Here is a 19104-nt window from a genome sequence, read left to right on the forward strand (position 1 = left end):
GTAATGATGGACTGTCATTTCTCTTTGCTTATTTGAGCGGTTCTTGCCATAATATGGACTTGGTCTTTTACCAAATAGGGCTATCTCTGTATACTACCCCTACCTTGTCACAACACAACTGATTGGCTCAAACGCAAGGAAAGAAATTCCACACATTAACTTTTAATAAGGCACGGCACTCCTGTTCATTGAAATGCATTCCAGGTGACTACCTCATGAAGCAGGTTCAGAGAATGCCAATAGTGTGCAAAGTTGTCATCAAGGCAAAGGGTGGCTACTTTGATAAATCTTAAATATATTTAGATTTGTTTAACACTTTTTTGCATACTACATGATTCTACAAATGTGTTGTTTCATAGTTGTGATGTCTTCACTATTACACTACAATGTAGAAAATAGTAAAAATAAAGAAAATCCCTTGAATGAGTAGGTGTGTCCAAACATTTGAATGGTATTGTATATATCTATCACTTTATATCAGTAGTTCCCAACCTTTTCGGTTACTGTACTACCAACTGAATTTTGCTCTGTCTGGAGTACCCCTGAAGTACCCGCTCATATGCATTATGCCAGTAAGCCTATGGTCTCATGAGTCTTCTCAAGACCAAGTCCCCCAGGAGTCTTTGTACCCCTGGTTGGAACCACTGCTTTCTATCACTAGCTATTTGATAATCTAGCTACCAGCTCACATTGGAAAATGTTGTCTGTCGTCCAACGGCATTTACCCACATCAACGATTCCCTTCACCAATATTTTCCTGTGTGTGCATGTGCGCGTGTGTGCGCGTGCTCGTGTGTGCGCGTGCGTGTAGACAATTGGGCCTAAGGAGGGTTGGCAGGTGTACAGCTCTGCCCAGGATGCCGATGGTCGGTGTATCTGCACGGTGGTGGCACCTGAACAGAACCTCTGCTCCAGAGATGCCAAGGGAAGACAGCTCCGCCAGCTACTGGAGAAGGTACCCCGCAAACATGCACGCACGCACTCACATGCACTCACTCACTCACTCACTCACTCACTCACTCACTAATACAAACTACCCCTTAGTCTCTCTTTATTGTTCTCCCTCCCTCTGTCTCCTTCCCTCTCTCTTTCTCTCTCGCTCCTTTTTCTCCCTCCCTTTATCTCCCTCTCTTTCTCTCTCCCCCTTTCTCTCCCTTTCTCGTTCTCCCTCCCTCTGTCTCTCTCCCTCTCTCTTTCTCTCGGTCCTCAGCTTTCACCATTTTTAGCTCTTTCCAGGAATCAGCTGACCTTCATCGGAAGTGTCAGATGAACACACAACACCTACCATAGAATGAACACACAACACCTACCATAGAATGAACACACAACACCTACCATAGAATGAACACACAACACCTACCATAGAATGAACACACAACACCTACCATAGAATGAACACACAACACCTACCATAGAATGAACACACAACACCTACCATAGAATGAACACACAACACCTACCATAGAATGAACACACAACACCTACCATAGAATGAACACACAACACCTACCATAGAATGAACACACAACACCTCCTACACAATTAAGCAACTAGCTCTCAGTCTCACATCAGAATTAGACGTTCATCCATGTTTCTCAAGCGTCAAATGTCTAAGTGTTTAAGGTTAAGTTTAGCCATTAACGCTGAACATTTAAGGTTAGAGTTAAGTTCAGGCATTAACTCTGAGATCCTGAGGTTAACCCTTTGACACGTACCAACAAACGGGTGTGATCATTCTATAGTGGTCCCTGCAGCATACGCTCAAACCGGTGTGATTGGTAATGCTTATTTAGAACGTCCAGTTTTCATTGACACAACAGTCAGCGTTTGAGCTGGCCATACTGTTTTTTCACAAAAGCATTTTGCACAAACACAGTCCTTACAAAGTTATGTCCTGAATGTGACCAGTTTATTTTTGGATGCAATGTTCAGACATTCCACAGAAGTAGCGACAGTATAACACAAAACATCCAAACTGGAAAATGTAGGCTAAATTAGTCCTAGCGTTAACTGAGGAAAGATTGATGTAACTCAAGCGGTAATATTTAGCTAACTCTTTTACTGACAGAAACCACAATATGAATTAGCTAATAGCAATGACTATTTCCAATTCATCACATCATGGGTGAGCTCACCATTGATACAAATAATTGAGTAAAACACTTTCTAAAAATCAAGAGTAATTTGACAATGGGTAGTTTTTGCACACCAACATGTTTGATTTTTCGCATCAACCAAAGATAAGAAAAAGAGATGAGATTAATTGGGCTGTTTGCAGTATGCATGTTGAAGGGGGTGTGTCATCAGGAGTTTACTCTAAAGATGAGGGAACCATTCCTTCACCTCATTACAGTATCTTTGATCCGACAGAATGCAGTGTATAATGTCAACAAACATGGCTCCACACATAGCTAGCAAATAACTAAGCGTTAGCTCATCATAATCAGTACAACCTTCAAGAAATTATTTTACACGAATCATAGGTGTCCATTACAATCTATGTGTCACGATCGTCGTAAAGAGGAGACCAAAGCGCAGCGTGATTAGAATACATTCTTCTTTTAATGAATGAACAACACTTAAACAAAAACAACAAAACGACCGTGACGCTATGACAACGAGTGCAGTCACAGGCAACTACACATAGACAATAACCCACAAACCACAATACAAAACAGGCTACCTAAATATGGTTCCCAATCAGAGACAACGACAAACACCTGCCTCTGATTGAGAACCATATCAGGCAAATCACATAGAAACAGACTAACTAGACATGCAACATAGAATGCCCACTCATATCACACCCTGACCAAACAAAACATAGAAACAAACAACGCAAATAATGGTCAGAGTGTGACACTAGTGCGATAATCGGAATGCATTATTTGTCACCAGTACTTGAAAACATGTGAATAAAACTGTAAATACATTATAAAAAAGTGAGTGCATTCTGACATCATGTGCATAAAACAAGTCATGCTGGGGGCGACCGTTAGAGATATTTGGATCTCACGCATGAAAAGGTTAAATCAAAAACTTCAAAAACGACTTTCTATCGCTGGATTCAAACATGCAATGTTCGGCAAGATGCTTGCCCATCCTCCATCCCCGTCCACAACGTCCTAGCAAAACCGAAACCTACTTGAAGGTAACAGCGCTCACTGTTGCCCCTAGTGGACAGTTTCCAACTCATCTCCCGACATCCTCAGACATGGATGGACGTCAAATACTGACTTGTATCACAGGTGACCTGACTGCAATTAACATACAACACCTCCTACTATATAATTAACACACAACACCTATCATAGAATCACCTAGAAGCAAAGTTACAGCACTCGGCAACATCTTAGGAAACACCTGTTGTGATAGGGTTAAAAGTCACGGTACACTACAAGGGGAGTTTTATCTTTTTACAGTGAAAGATCCCTTATAAAAGATGCTATGTGTATTAAGTGCTGGAACTCAGTATACACGGTTATCTTCTTCACTCTGAAGTGATCTATCATACACATTACTGGACCTCTGCGATGCCAGCGCATAAGTAGAGTGATTTAAGAGAATGTCATTTATACCTGTGTGTGTGTGATGAATGGCTAGGTTGTTAATCATATGGGAGGAGAAGCTAATCGTATTATTAATATGCAGATGTAGGCAGAATTTTGTATCTGTTGCTGTCTGTTCAGGAGGATCGTGTTGTTAACTTATGATTCATGTTTTTCAATGCTTCAACATGGTATAAATATAAGAAAAGTAAGGCACAGATGGATAATGTCTTGAATAATTGTATTTTTCTTTTCAACATCCATTTCAGGTGTAGGGATATATGTTTAAATAGAGTTTTCAAACAGGTCTGAATTCCAACTTTTCCTGAGGTGTGTGTATGTAATTCAAACTTTCACATACATTACCTTTTTTTTTTTTTACAATCGCTAACATCCTTTTGTCCAATCTGTAGTCACATCTTCAAAAATCTAAACACAATTAGCACAACATCCATCTGTTGTGGACCATCCCATTAACACAATTGATGTTGTTTTCACAGAATATGCAGTCAATTAACAGGTTTCTAAAATGCTTATATTTTCTTTGCATACAAGCTTACCCAATACCAAAATGATGGATCTTTCTTGTCTTATTTACAAATGCTTGCACAGGGCATGCCAGAAATGAAGACCTAATGTTCAAAACTTTAAATATAGTATAAAGTCTCTACTTCTGCAACCACAGCAACTCAGAAGATATATTGAAACAGCTGATAATAATTTTTTAATGAACAGATCATTGAAACATTGAGAAATATCTGATTTACTGTAAGTTGTGTAAAATAGACCAACCACAGCTGAATCCAATCTCAATCAGGGACATAGCCAGGTGTTGAAGTTCTTTCAATTACATGGGACATACACAGTAAAAGGGGACTCTTTGAATTGATTTTGTTCAATGTGGATACAAAACAACACAGAGGAGCAGAGAGAGAAAAAAGGCTGGTGAAAGAGTCCAGCCTAATTCCATGGTCTATCACTGCGAGAGGCTGATGAAAGAGTCCAGCCTAATTCCATGGTCTATCACTGAGAGAGGCTGGTGACAGAGTCCAGTCTAATACCATGGTCTATCACTGAGAGAGGCTGGTGAAAGAGTCCAGCCTAATACCATGGTCTATCACTGCGAGAGGCTGGTGAAAGAGTCCAGCCTAATTCCATGGTCTATCACTGCGAGAGGCTGATGAAAGAGTCCAGCCTAATACCATGGTCTATCACTGAGAGAGGCTGGTGACAGAGTCCAGTCTAATACCATGGTCTATCACTGAGAGAGGCTGGTGAAAGAGTCCAGCCTAATACCATGGTCTATCACTGAGAGAGGGTGGTGAAAGAGTCCAGCCTAATTCCATGGTCTATCACTGAGAGAGACTGGTGAAAGTGTTGTATTTTTGTTCCTCTAAAGGACGCAACGTCTTCCTCCCTCTGGGGGAAAAGGAAAGTTCCTCAGTGAAGACCAAGAGCATGCCATTGTAGGATTGGTCATTGCTGACAATGCAATAAAACTGAGAGAAATTCAGACCATTGTAGAGGACAACCTGGTATTTCACAATGTGGAAATCATCAGCCTGACTACCATTGTTCAGACTCTGACCAAACATAGAGTTCGAATGAAACAGTTGTACACGGTTCCTTTTGAAAGGAACATTGAGCTGGTCAAGGAACTCCGGCACCAATACGTCCAGGTATGATGTCTCTCCAATATGTCTAGTTCTATAGTGAGTTTTACACTATGCTACTTAAAGTACATACAGTAGGACATACTGAAAAGCATTAACACATGATGTGTTTGATTTCTTTCAGAGAGTCATGGAGTTGGAGGCTAACAGACCCCACATGAAATCATTTATGAAGATGAGGCAGGGTTTAAACTGACAAAAACACGTCGGAGGGGAAGCAACGTCACCGGGAAAAGGGCCACCGTTGATGTGCCGGGTCAGAGGGGAGAAAATATCACAATGTGTGCTGCAGTCTCGAGTGCTGGTCTGGTCCTGCAGAAATGCCAGATTGGTCCCTACAACACTGAGCGCTTTCTTTTGACCTCCACCTACAACTGGTGCCAGAAGCAGAAAGAGAACAGCTGGGAGGAAACATGAGGACATTTGTGATTGCATGGGACAATGTAGCATTCCACCATTCACATGCAATCACAAACTGGTCTGCAGCCCATCCAAGAATGGTTTCCCTTTTCCTCCCCACTTCTCACCTTTCCTCCCCACTTCTCACCTTTCTTCAACACCTTCAACACCAATCTTTTCTGCCTGGAGGTGGAAAGTGTATGATCATCGGCCACATGACAAAATCCCCTCCTGGATGCAATGGATGCCGGCTGCAGAGACCTCTCAGCTGAAGACTGACAGGGGTGGATAAGGCAGGCCAAGCGTTTCTATCCAAGGTGCAGAGACATCTCAGCTGAAGACTGACAGGGGTGGATAAGGCAGGCCAAGCGTTTCTATCCAAGGTGCAGAGACATCTCAGCTGAAGACTGCCAGGGGTGGATAAGGCAGGCCAAGCGTTTCTATCCAAAGTGCAGAGACATCTCAGCTGAAGACTGCCAGGGGTGGATAAGGCAGGCCAAGCGTTTCTATCCAAGGTGCAGAGACCTCTCAGCTGAAGACTGCCAGGGGTGGATAAGGCAGGCCAAGCGTTTCTATCCAAGGTGCATAGACATCTCAGCTGAAGTCTGCCAGGGGTGGATAAGGCAGGCCAAGCGTTTCTATCCAAGGTGCAGAGACATCTCAGCTGAAGTCTGCCAGGGGTGGAAAAGGTAGGCCAAGCGTTTCTATCCAAGGTGCAGAGACATCTCAGCTGAAGACTGTCAGGGTGGATAAGGCAGGCCAAGCGTTTCTATCCAAGGTGCAGAGACATCTCAGCTGAAGACTGACAGGGGTGGATAAGGCAGGCCAAGCGTTTCTATCCAAGGTGCAGAGACATCTCAGCTGAAGACTGCCAGGGGTGGATAAGGCAGGCCAAGCGTTTCTATCCAAAGTGCAGAGACATCTCAGCTGAAGACTGCCAGGGGTGGATAAGGCAGGCCAAGCGTTTCTATCCAAGGTGCAGAGACATCTCAGCTGAAGACTGTCAGGGTGGATAAGGCAGGCCAAGCGTTTCTATCCAAGGTGCAGAGACCTCTCAGCTGAAGACTGCCAGGGGTGGATAAGGCAGGCCAAGCGTTTCTATCCAAGGTGCATAGACATCTCAGCTGAAGTCTGCCAGGGGTGGATAAGGCAGGCCAAGCGTTTCTATCCAAGGTGAAGAGACATCTCAGCTGAAGTCTGCCAGGGGTGGAAAAGGTAGGCCAAGCGTTTCTATCCAAGGTGCAGAGACATCTCAGCTGAAGACTGTCAGGGTGGATAAGGCAGGCCAAGCGTTTCTATCCAAGGTGCAGAGACATCTCAGCTGAAGACTGTCAGGGGTGGATAAGGCAGGCCAAGCGTTTCTATCCAAGGTGCAGAGACATCTCAGCTGAAGACTGCCAGGGGTGGATAAGGTAGGCCAAGCGTTTCTATCCAAGGTGCATAGCGAGAGACGACATAAGATGTGATGTGGACAAGAACATGTGGCCAAAATGCTGAAGATGGTACAGATTAGAACAGGACTGGACATGTTTGTGTTTTTCCCTTCTCTGCCTTTTTACAGTAATTGTGTTTTTTTTTTACACATTTGGAACCAAAAGTCATGTATGTGGGATTTTTGTTGTTGATCACTGGCAGCAATTTCATGTTGCTAAATAAAGCTTTTACTGCAGCAATTCTGTCACTTACTATTCTTTTCTATTGTACATTCTATAAAATAAAGATGACTCATTCACTTTTAGATAGTGTGTTGCCAAAAATGCACACAATTGACACTCAACCCAAAAATGTAGAGTGGTTTACAGTAAATGGAAACTGAATTCAAAAAGAACAATGGATTTCATATTGTCTATTGTATGCAGGTTCTGAAACATGAAAAGTATTGCAGTTTTTGTAATGCCATCAACTGTTAGTATTTTGAAAGTCGTTGTGCTATGATTGACGATATGTTCCTCGTGGATAGAAAACATGTGCTAGTGTTTTGACAGAATGATTAGATATTGAGTCGGGTTTGCTGTGTTTTGATAGAGTTAGTGTACGTAGAGAAAGCATTTTGAAATGTAGAGATGGTATTTAATGAACAAAATTAGGTTTTGAGCAGAAAATGAACTATTTGACTAATTGTGTGACGTAGGTGTGTTGCTATGTTAAGAGTTTATAAAAAAGTACCTTAACTATAGGTAAACGCTTGTTAGCAATCGTAAAAAAAAGTTGTAAAAGTTTTAAAAGACTGTAAGCCATGCTTTGTTGTCAATGGGAGAATGGGAGTGTTATACCTAAATCCGAAGGATCTCAAGTTAGGAGTCAGTTCAGGAGTCCGTGTTGGCCCAGACATGTTTGAGACGGTTGTATAGATTTGATTTAGCCTGGTCCCAGATATGTTTGTGCTGTCTTGCCAGCTCCTATGGTCATTGACATGCACAACACAAATAGATCTTGGACCAGGCTGGATGTGCTTGTCTTATTTGCTGTGGTCCAGGTGCAGAACATCTTTCAGATGGTTGTTGGACATGTGTTTGTCTTGTTGGTAAAACATTACTTACGATGATGGTATGTAACATTCATAAAGTATTCATAAAACCTTGATATCCATGACATGAATGTCTGTACGTCTCTGTTACAACATATACAGTATTTACCCTACTCTGGTCCAGGTGCAGAACATGTCCCAGTCCATTGAGGTGTTGAATCTACGGACTCAGAGGGACTTCCAGTATGTCATGAAGATGGAGAATCAGATGAAAGGGCTCCGGACCAAGTTCAGACAGGTAGAAGATGACAGGAAGACTATTATGGCCAAGAACTTCCAGGTACAGAACATTAAAGCACCAGAATACATTGAAGGAAGAATACATTGATGTACAGAACATTACAGCACTGAAATACATTGATGTAAATAACATTACAGCACTAGAATACATTGATGTAAATAACATTACAGCACTAGAATACATTGATGTAAATAACATTACAGCACTAGAATACATTGATGTAAATAACATTACAGCACTAGAATACATTGAAGTAAATAACATTACAGCACTAGAATACATTGAAGTAAATAACATTACAGCACTAGAATACATTGAAGTAAATAACATTACAGCAGTAGAATACATTGAAGTAAATAACATTACAGCACTAGAATACATTGAGGTACAGAACATTACAGCACTAGAATACATTGATGTACAGAACATTACAGCACTAGAATACATTGATGTAAATAACATTACAGCACTAAAACATTGAAGTAAATAACATTACAGCACTGAAAAACATTGAAGTAAATAACATTACAGCACTAGAATACATTGATGTAAATAACATTACAGCACTGAAAAACATTGAAATAAATAACATTACAGCACTAGAATACATTGAGTAAGAACATTACAGCACTAGAATACATTGATGTAAATAACATTACAGCACTAGAATACATTGAAGTAAATAACATTACAGCACTAGAATACATTGAAGTAAATAACATTACAGCACTAGAATACATTGAAGTAAATAACATTACAGCACTAGAATACATTGAAGTAAATAACATTACAGCACTAGAATACATTGAAGTAAATAACATTACAGCACTAGAATACATTGAAGTAAATAACATTACAGCACTAGAATACATTGAAGTAAATAACATTACAGCAGTAGAATACATTGAAGTAAATAACATTACAGCAGTAGAATACATTGAGGTACAGAACATTACAGCACTAGAATACATTGAAGTAAATAACATTACAGCACTAGAATACATTGAAGTAAATAACATTACAGCACTAGAATACATTGATGTAAATAACATTACAGCACTAGAATACATTGATGTACAGAACATTACAGCACTAGAATACATTGAAGTAAATAACATTACAGCAGTAGAATACATTGAGGTACAGAACATTACAGCACTAGAATACATTGAAGTAAATAACATTACAGCACTAGAATACATTGAAGTAAATAACATTACAGCACTAGAATACATTGAAGTAAATAACATTACAGCACTAGAATACATTGATGTACAGAACATTACAGCACTAGAATACATTGATGTACAGAACATTACAGCACTAGAATACATTGATGTAAATAACATTACAGCACTAGAATACATTGATGTAAAGAACATTACAGCACTAGAATACATTGATGTAAATAACATTACAGCAGTAGAATACATTGATGTACATAACATTACAGCACTAGAATACATTGATGTACAGAACATTACAGCACTAGAATACATTGATGTAAATAACATTACAGCACTAGAATACATTGATGTAAATAACATTACAGCACTAGAATACATTGATGTAAATAACATTACAGCACTAGAATACATTGATGTACAGAACATTACAGCACTAGAATACATTGATGTAAATAACATTACAGCACTAGAATACATTGATGTACAGAACATTACAGCACTAGAATACATTGATGTACAGAACATTACAGCACTAGAATACATTGATGTAAATAACATTACAGCACTAGAATACATTGATGTACATAACATTACAGCAGTAGAATACATTGAAGTAAATAACATTACAGCAGTAGAATACATTGATGTACAGAACATTACAGCAGTAGAATACATTGATGTACGGAACATTACAGCAGTAGAATACATTGAGGTACAGAACATTACAGCACTAGAATACATTGATGTACAGAACATTACAGCACTAGAATACATTGAGGTACAGAACATTACAGCACTAGAATATATTGATGTAAATAACATTACAGCACTAGAATACATTGATGTAAATAACATTACAGCAGTAGAATACATTGAAGTAAATAACATTACAGCAGTAGAATACATTGAAGTAAATAACATTACAGCACTAGAATACATTGATGTACAGAACATTACAGCAGTAGAATACATTGAGGTACAGAACATTACAGCAGTAGAATACATTGAGGTACAGAACATTACAGCACTAGAATACATTGAAGTAAATAACATTACAGCAGTAGAATACATTGATGTACAGAACATTACAGCAGTAGAATACATTGAGGTACAGAACATTACAGCAGTAGAATACATTGAAGTAAATAACATTACAGCAGTAGAATACATTGATGTACAGAACATTACAGCAGTAGAATACATTGATGTACATAACATTACAGCAGTAGCATACATTGAGGTACATAACATTACAGCACTAGAATACATTGATGTACATAACATTACAGCAGTAGCATACATTGATGTACATAACATTACAGCAGTAGCATACATTGAGGTACAGCACATTTTTTATAAACAGGCCCAGGTGTTTTGCCTGACCACATGACCTGACCAGAGATGTTTACTTACAATTTTAAACACTGTGAGAGACACTCATAAGGAAATATGTTAGATCAATTCAAAAATATACAGTGCCAGTCAAAAGTTTGGACACACCTACTCATTCATTGTTTTTTCTTTATTTGTACTATTTTCTACGTTGTAGAATAATAGTGAAGACATCAAAACTATGAAATAAGACATATCGCATCATGTAATAACCAAAAAAGTGTTAAACAAATAAAAATGTTATATTTTAGATTCTGCAAAGTAGTCACCCTTTGCCTTGATGACAGCTTTGCCCACTCTTGGCATTCTTTCAACCTGCTTCATGAGATAGTCACCTGGAATGCATTTCAATTAACTGGTGTGCATTAAGAGTCAGTTGTGTTGTGACAAGATAGGAGTGGTATACAGAAGATAGCATATTATGGCAAGAACAGCTCAAGTAAGCAAAGAGAAATGGCAGTCCATCGTTACTTTAAGACATGAAGGTCAGTCAATATGGAACCTTTCAAGAATTTTGAAAGTTTCTTCAACTGCAGTCGCAAAAACAGATCAAGCGCTATGATGAAACTGGCTCTGATGAGGACCGCCACAGGAAAGGAAGACCCAGAGTTGCCTCTGCTGCAGAGGATAAGATCATTAGAGTTGCCAGCCTCAGAAATTGCAGCCCAAATAAATGCTTCACAGAGTTCAAGTAACAGACTGTGTGAGCGAATGAGCGAATTTCTGCAAAGAAATCATGACTAAAGGATACCAATAAGAAGAAGAGACTTGCTTGGGGCAAGAAACACAAGCAATGGAGATTAGACTGGTGGAAATCTGTCCTTCGGTCTGATGAGTCAAAACATGAGATTTTGGGTCACAACCACCTTGTCTTTGTGAGAAGCAGAATAGGTGATGGATGATCTCTCCATGTGTGGTTCCCACCATGAAGCATGGAGGAGGATGTGTGATGTTGTAGGGATGCTTTGCTGGCGACACTGTCTGTGATTTATTTAGAATTCAACGCACACTTAACCAGCATGGCTACCACAGCATTCTGCAGCGATAAGCCATCACATCTGGTTTGCACTTAGTTTGACTATCATTTGTTTTTCAGCACGACAATCACACCTCCAGGCTGTGTAAGGGCTATTTGACCAAGAACAAGAGTGATTGAGTGCTGCATCAGATGACCTGGCCTCCACAATCACCCAACCTCAACCCAATTGAGATGGTTTGGGATGAGTTGGACAGCAGAGGGAAGGAAAAGCAGCCAACAAGTGCTCAGCATATGTGGGAACTCCTTCAAGACTGTTGGAAAAGCATTCCAGGTGAAGCCGGCTGAGAAAATGCCAAGAGTGTGCAAAGTTGTCATCAAGGCAAAGCGTGGCTACTTTGAAGAATCTAAAATCAAAAATGTATTTGATTTGTTTATCACTTTTTTGGTTACTACATGATTTCATAGGTGTCATTCATAGATTTGAAGTCTTCACTATTATTCTACAATGTAGAAAATTGTAAAAATAAAAAAAAAGGAAGAAGAAAAACCCTTGAAAAAAAAACTTGTACTGTATATACATTACTGTTCATTACTGTTCAAAACTTTGGGGTCACACTCCTGGAACACAGGAGTGATGGTTGCTGATAATGGGCCTCTGTACACCTATGTAGATAATCCATAAACAATCAGCTGTTTCCAGCTACAATAGTCATTAACAACATTAACAATGTCTACACTGTATTTCGGATCAATTTGATGTTATTTTAATGGACAAATAATGTGCTATTCTATCAAAAACAGGGAAATGTATAAGTGACCCCAAACTTTTGAACAGTAGTGTATATACTTCTCGATGTTACCCATATTTCACTTTATTTTCAACACCCCCTTTTTCCCTCTACTCTCTTCCCTCTTCCCTATGGCTCAGCCTGGCCTCAGCCATATAAAGCATACTATATGTATTTATTTAGACCTCCAAGATGTATGATATGTACCAATGGTCTAGTTAGTGCCACTGACACGGCCTGCAACGAAAACATGCAGTCTCTCCTTCACTGCAGCTGAAGTGAGTAAGACATTTAAACGTGTTAACCCTCGCAAGGCTGCAGGCCCAGACGGCATCCCCAGCCGCGCCCTCAGAGCATGCGCAGACCAGCTGGCCGGTGTGTTTACGGACATATTCAACCAATCCCTATACCAGTCTGCTGTTCCCACATGCTTCAAGAGGGCCACCATTGTTCCTGTTCCCAAGAAAGCTAAGGTAACTGAGCTAAACGACTACCGCCCCGTAGCACTCACATCCGTCATCATGAAGTGCTTTGAGAGACTAGTCAAGGACCATATCACCTCCACCCTACCTGACACCCAAGACCCACTCCAATTTGCTTACCGCCCAAATAGGTCCACAGACGATGCAATCTCAACCACACTGCACACTGCCCTAACCCATCTGGACAAGAGGAATACCTATGTGAGAATGCTGTTCATCGACTACAGCTCGGCATTCAACACCATAGTACCCTCCAAGCTCGTCATCAAGCTCGAGACCCTGGGTCTCGACCCCGCCCTGTGCAACTGGGTACTGGACTTCCTGACGGGCCGCCCCCAGGTGGTGAGGGTAGGCAACAACATCTCCTCCCCGCTGATCCTCAACACTGGGGCCCCACAAGGGTGCATTCTGAGCCCTCTCCTGTACTCCCTGTTCACCCACGACTGCGTGGCCACGCACGCCTCCAACTCAATCATCAAGTTTGCGGACGACACAACAGTGGTAGGCTTGATTACCAACAACGACGAGACGGCCTACAGGGAGGAGGTGAGGGCCCTCGGAGTGTGGTGTCAGGAAAATAACCTCACACTCAACGTCAACAAAACTAAGGAGATGATTGTGGACTTCAGGAAACAGCAGAGGGAACACCCCCCATCCACATCGATGGGACAGTAGTGGAGAGGGTAGCAAGTTTTAAGTTCCTCGGCATACACATCACAGACAAACTGAATTGGTCCACTCACACAGACAGCATCGTGAGGAAGGCGCAGCAGCGCCTCTTCAACCTCAGGAGGCTGAAGAAATTCGGCTTGTCACCAAAAGCACTCACAAACTTCTACAGATGCACAATCGAGAGCATCCTGGCGGGCTGTATCACCGCCTGGTATGGCAACTGCACCGCCCTCAACCGTAAGGCTCTCCAGAGGGTAGTGAGGTCTGCACAACGCATCACCGGGGCAAACTACCTGCCCTCCAGGACACCTACACCACCCGATGCTACAGGAAGGCCATAAAGATCATCAAGGACATCAACCACCCGAGCCACTGCCTGTTCACCCCGCTGTCATCCAGAAGGCGAGGTCAGTACAGGTGCATCAAAGCTGGGACCGAGAGACTGAAAAACAGCTTCTATCTCAAGGCCATCAGACTGTTAAACAGCCACCACTAACATTGAGTGGCTACTGCCAACACACTGTCAATGACACTGACTCTACTCCAGCCACTTTAATCATGGGAATTGATGGGAAATGATGTAAATATATCACTAGCCACTTTAAACAATGCTACCTTATATAATGTTACTTACCCTACATTATTCATCTCATATGCATACGTAGATACTGTACTCTATATCATCGACTGCATCCTTATGTAATACATGTATCACTAGCCACTTTAACTATGCCACTTGGTTTACATACTCATCTCATATGTATATACTGTACTCGATATCATCTACTGTATCTTGCCTATGCTGCTCTGTACCATCACTCATTCATATATCCTTATGTACATATTCTTTATCCCCTTACACTGTGTATAAGACAGTAGTTTTTTTGGAATTGTTAGTTAGATTACTTGTTCGTTATTACTGCATTGTCGGAACTAGAAGCACAAGCATTTCGCTACACTCGCATTAACATCTGCTAACCATGTGTATGTGACAAATAAAATTTGATTTGATTTGATTTGAATTTAAACAGAAACGAAAGTAGGGCGGTTTGTCAGCGAGGATTGTTGGGCGTATATTGCGACTGCCTAGCAATACAAAGGTTCTGTGTTCGAGAATCTAACCTTAACCCATTACACCTAACCTGCTACTTGAATTATCCTAACCTTTTCCATTAGTTCTTCTAACCATCAACATAAATTTCCCCCTTAATTATCCTTCGTCGTTACCACGCAACACGCAACCCAGTCTCAGAAAAATACATATAATACTATACATCAATAAGTTACATCATCCAATTAGTATGCTATTGTACCACTGGGTAAGACATATGATACTCTAAATCCTCTAATTCCAATCTTACTGTAACATAATGTAATGAAATACAGTATATCATACTAAACGGACTGCAAATTTACGTACCAAATCCCACAAATTTCCTTGAGACAAGGTTGCATGGCTTCCTACCACTGCTCAGAAGGTGTGTTAAGCGTGCCTTAAGTGGTTTCTATCTCCCCTCTGGGATTTCTCTTAATCCAGGCCATTCTGTCTCTGTCCTGTGCCTGTCTCTGCTCCAGGAGCTTAAGGAGAAGATGGATGAGCTGCAGCCTCTGATCCCTGTGTTGGAGCAGTACAAGACAGACGCCCAGCTCATCTCCTCCTTTAAAGAGGAGATCAGAAACCTGTCCATGGTGCTCACAGCTATCCAGGAGGAGATGGGGGCATACGACTATGACGAGCTCTACCAGAGGGTGCTGAGACTGGACAGCAGGCTCCGCAACTGCATGGGCAAACTCAGTGAGTAGAACCAGATCAATATCAACTGCACGGGCAAACTCAGTGAGTAGAACCAGATCAATATCAACTGCACGGGCAAACTCAGTGAGTAGAACCAGATCAATATCAACTGCACGGGCAAACTCAGTGAGTAGAACCAGATCAATATCAACTGCACTGGCAAACTCAGTGAGTAGAACCAGATCAATATCAACTGCACGGGCAAACTCAGTGAGTAGAACCAGATCAATATCGACTGCACGGGCAAACTCAGTGAGTAGAACCAGATCAATATCGACTGCACGGGCAAACTCAGTGAGTAGAACCAGATCAATATCAACTGCATGGGCAAACTCAGTGAGTAGAACCAGATCAATATTGACTGCACGGGCAAAATCAGTGAATCCTCCGTTGTGTATTTATGGCTCACGCCACAATAACTGTATATGGAGAAAATCAAGAATTCCTCACATAAACAGTGTTGTATTTCACTGAGTTAGGAGACTCTGAAGAGACAAAATCAGGATGAGATCTTTTAATGAGATCAGTTTTACCTGCTGTATATAGTCTACTATTTGACTCTACCTGATCTTAATGGGAAAAGGAATGAAAGGATCTGATTTATAAAAGGTAAATGGCATAATGGAGGTCAAAGATTGAGTATCTTGATATAAACGTAATATTGAACAACATAAATAAATAACTGAGAGCTAAGCATAGATAATATTATAGAATCTTTTATCACTGTGGTTTCCATGCTCAAGCACAGTTACACTGTAATATCCATAAACAAGAAAATTACTACATTCTTTCATCTGTGAATTAGTTGGAACCCCAAACACATTACTATGCATGCGCGTTTGCATACGGTGTTATGTGTGTGTTTGCATATTTCTGCAACTTTGCAATACCATGTGGGATACGACAAGCAGTACTGTAAAGCCCAGTATTAATAAGCAGCTTTCCCATGTAGTCAATACCTACTGCCAATTGATTGAGTCCGATATGATTGCCTTAGGCCTTAGACTTGAGTGTACGTGTTTCTGCCAGCCTGGATTTAATATGCACAGTGTTGTTGAGTAAACTCTCCGGTGGCACAGGCATGAAATTGGCTTGAGAAATCTATTTAGAAGAGGAGGAAAAAACAGTACATCTTATCGCTGCATTTCTTTATTAACAGCATGTGGGAAATTAATGAAAATCACTGGACCTGTAACAATAAAGACATCTGGCACCCGGTTTGGGGCATGGATGACTGATCCACAGGCCTCTCAGAGAAACAACAGGGTGAGTTATGGGATGGGAGTGGAGGAGGTGGAAGGTGGCTGGGCGTCTATGTTGGTGATAGCTCTTTCTCTGTGCGTGTCTCTGGTGACTACATCTCGGTTTTGTTTTCAGAGTATAAGGACGGATTTATAACAATAATCTAATATTGTCATGACCAAACATCATGGTGTTGATTTTCATATAAGGCTGTTTCTGGGGATATTTAATTGCTTCTCTGATGCAGAGTATAATTTAATTAGATTTATAAGGCATGTGAAGTGGTTCATATGTTATATTCATAAGGGAGATGGAGGAAATGGTGACCTTTTCGTAAAGATATTTTTGCATGTTTGTTGCATGTTTATTCAGTCTGTGTTCAGTGTGAAAGACATCAGTTTGTGGTTTCGACTAATTCCTGCTATTCATCTTTCTTGACATAGGTCTGGTACATGGACAGCTACACCAACAGTAAGATTGTCCGTGAGTACAAGACCATGGAAGACTTTGTGGCTAATGTGGTGTCTCGAACCTACAACCTTCCATTTAAATGGGAGGGAACCGGTCACGTGGTATACAATGGATCCCTGTACTACAACAAGTATCAGAGTAACATCATCGTGAAGTACAGTTTTGAGACAGGTCGGGTGCTGGCTCAGCGGGCTCTGGAGTACGCCGGCTTCCACAACACCTACCCCTACTCCTGGGGCGGATACTCCGACATCGATGTCATGGCCGACGAACTGGGCATGTGGGTGGTGTACGCAACCAATCAGAATGCGGAAATATCGTCATCGCCCAGATGGACCCGGACACCCTGGAAGTCCAGAAGACATGGAACACGGAATATTCCAAACGGAATGCGGGGGAATCCTTTATGATCTGCGGAACACTCTACATCACCAACTCTCACCTGACGGGTGCTAAGGTCTACTACTCATACTCCACCAAGACCTCCAGCTATGAGTACACAGACATCCCCTTCCACAACCAGTACTTTCACATGTCCATGTTAGACTATAACGCCAGGGAGAGGGCGCTCTATGCCTGGAACAATGGACACCAGGTGCTGTTCAATGTCACTCTGTTCCACGTCATCAAAACCGAAGATGACTCCTAGAAGAGAAATGAGAACAAATGTCAGATGTCCTCATATGGATACCATACAAATGAGAACAACAACTCTCAAAGAGAAAGCACCATCATTTGTGATATACAAGGGACCTTGTACTAACTCCCTTGTTCATATTTTTCTTCTCCTCCCTAAAATGAACTGTGCTGTCTTTACATTGCCATTACTTGAAGAAATCACCTTTTTGTATTTTCTGGGCCAGAACACTTGAACACGGACAGAATGGCATTCCGTTTCCATTCTTCCTTTTTTAACTTCTTACATCGCTGCTGAAAAGACGACTTTACTGTATGGCCTTATTCACTGCTGTCTTTTGGATCCGTATCAGCCGAAGGCTCTAGATTGCTTTTGTGCATGAATGTCTGACATTTTGTCTGATGTAATTTATGATGATATATTAGCTACGTTCCTGTTCTAGACATGTCCTTTAGTTCTCACAGTGTTTGTGGTGATGTCTATTTAAAGTAGTTAAACCGGGGAGGTTGAAGGTCATCCCCTCCAGACTATTTGCTGCCATGTATGTAGAGGTAATTTATAACAAAGCAAAATGGACAGTCTTATCAACTTGTTAAAAATATTGCAGTAACAATTTTATGTCTCTATGTGAGAGTTAAGTCCATATTTTTTATAAAATACTGTATCATAAAAGCGTATCTGTTTTTATTTGTCCATGTTGAATAAGGCAATACATACTCTTATAGTAAAAACTGAAATGAACCAATCCAGCACCAAATAAATCCTATGATTTTATCTCGGTCTGAAGATGCTGCATTTTGATATCTATTGTGCCTGTAACATTTTTTGAGAGAAGTGTGACCAAAAATATAACTGAAAAAGCAAAATATCAGAGTAAAACATAAACATCTCTATGCCACGATAAAAAGCTGAAAGAAATCATATTATGAAGGCCCCATTTATGAATGATGATGATGGTGGGGATGAAGGTGATGGCTTGCGAATATTGAAATTGTAATGTTTCCATTTCTGAGGCGTTTTCCTCTGTTGGGTTGAGTGCTATCCTTTGGCATTCCAATCAGGAAGTTCATG

General features: G+C 40.9%; 1 protein-coding gene across 1 annotated transcript; it reads left to right on the forward strand.

Moving 5' to 3' along the window:
* The first annotated feature begins 816 nt into the window (after positions 1-816).
* Positions 817-18778, forward strand: LOC121839595 (noelin-3-like). The gene is given in 6 exon segments (XM_042299002.1): positions 817-955; positions 8272-8427; positions 15464-15683; positions 16843-16949; positions 17369-17702; positions 17705-18778. Coding segments are annotated over 5 exon segments (1149 nt in total). The 5' UTR covers positions 817-955; positions 8272-8280; the 3' UTR covers positions 18046-18778.
* The last annotated feature ends 326 nt before the right edge of the window (positions 18779-19104 follow it).

Source organism: Oncorhynchus tshawytscha, linkage group LG16, assembly GCF_018296145.1.
Source record: "Oncorhynchus tshawytscha isolate Ot180627B linkage group LG16, Otsh_v2.0, whole genome shotgun sequence".
Lineage (NCBI taxonomy): Eukaryota > Metazoa > Chordata > Actinopteri > Salmoniformes > Salmonidae > Oncorhynchus > Oncorhynchus tshawytscha.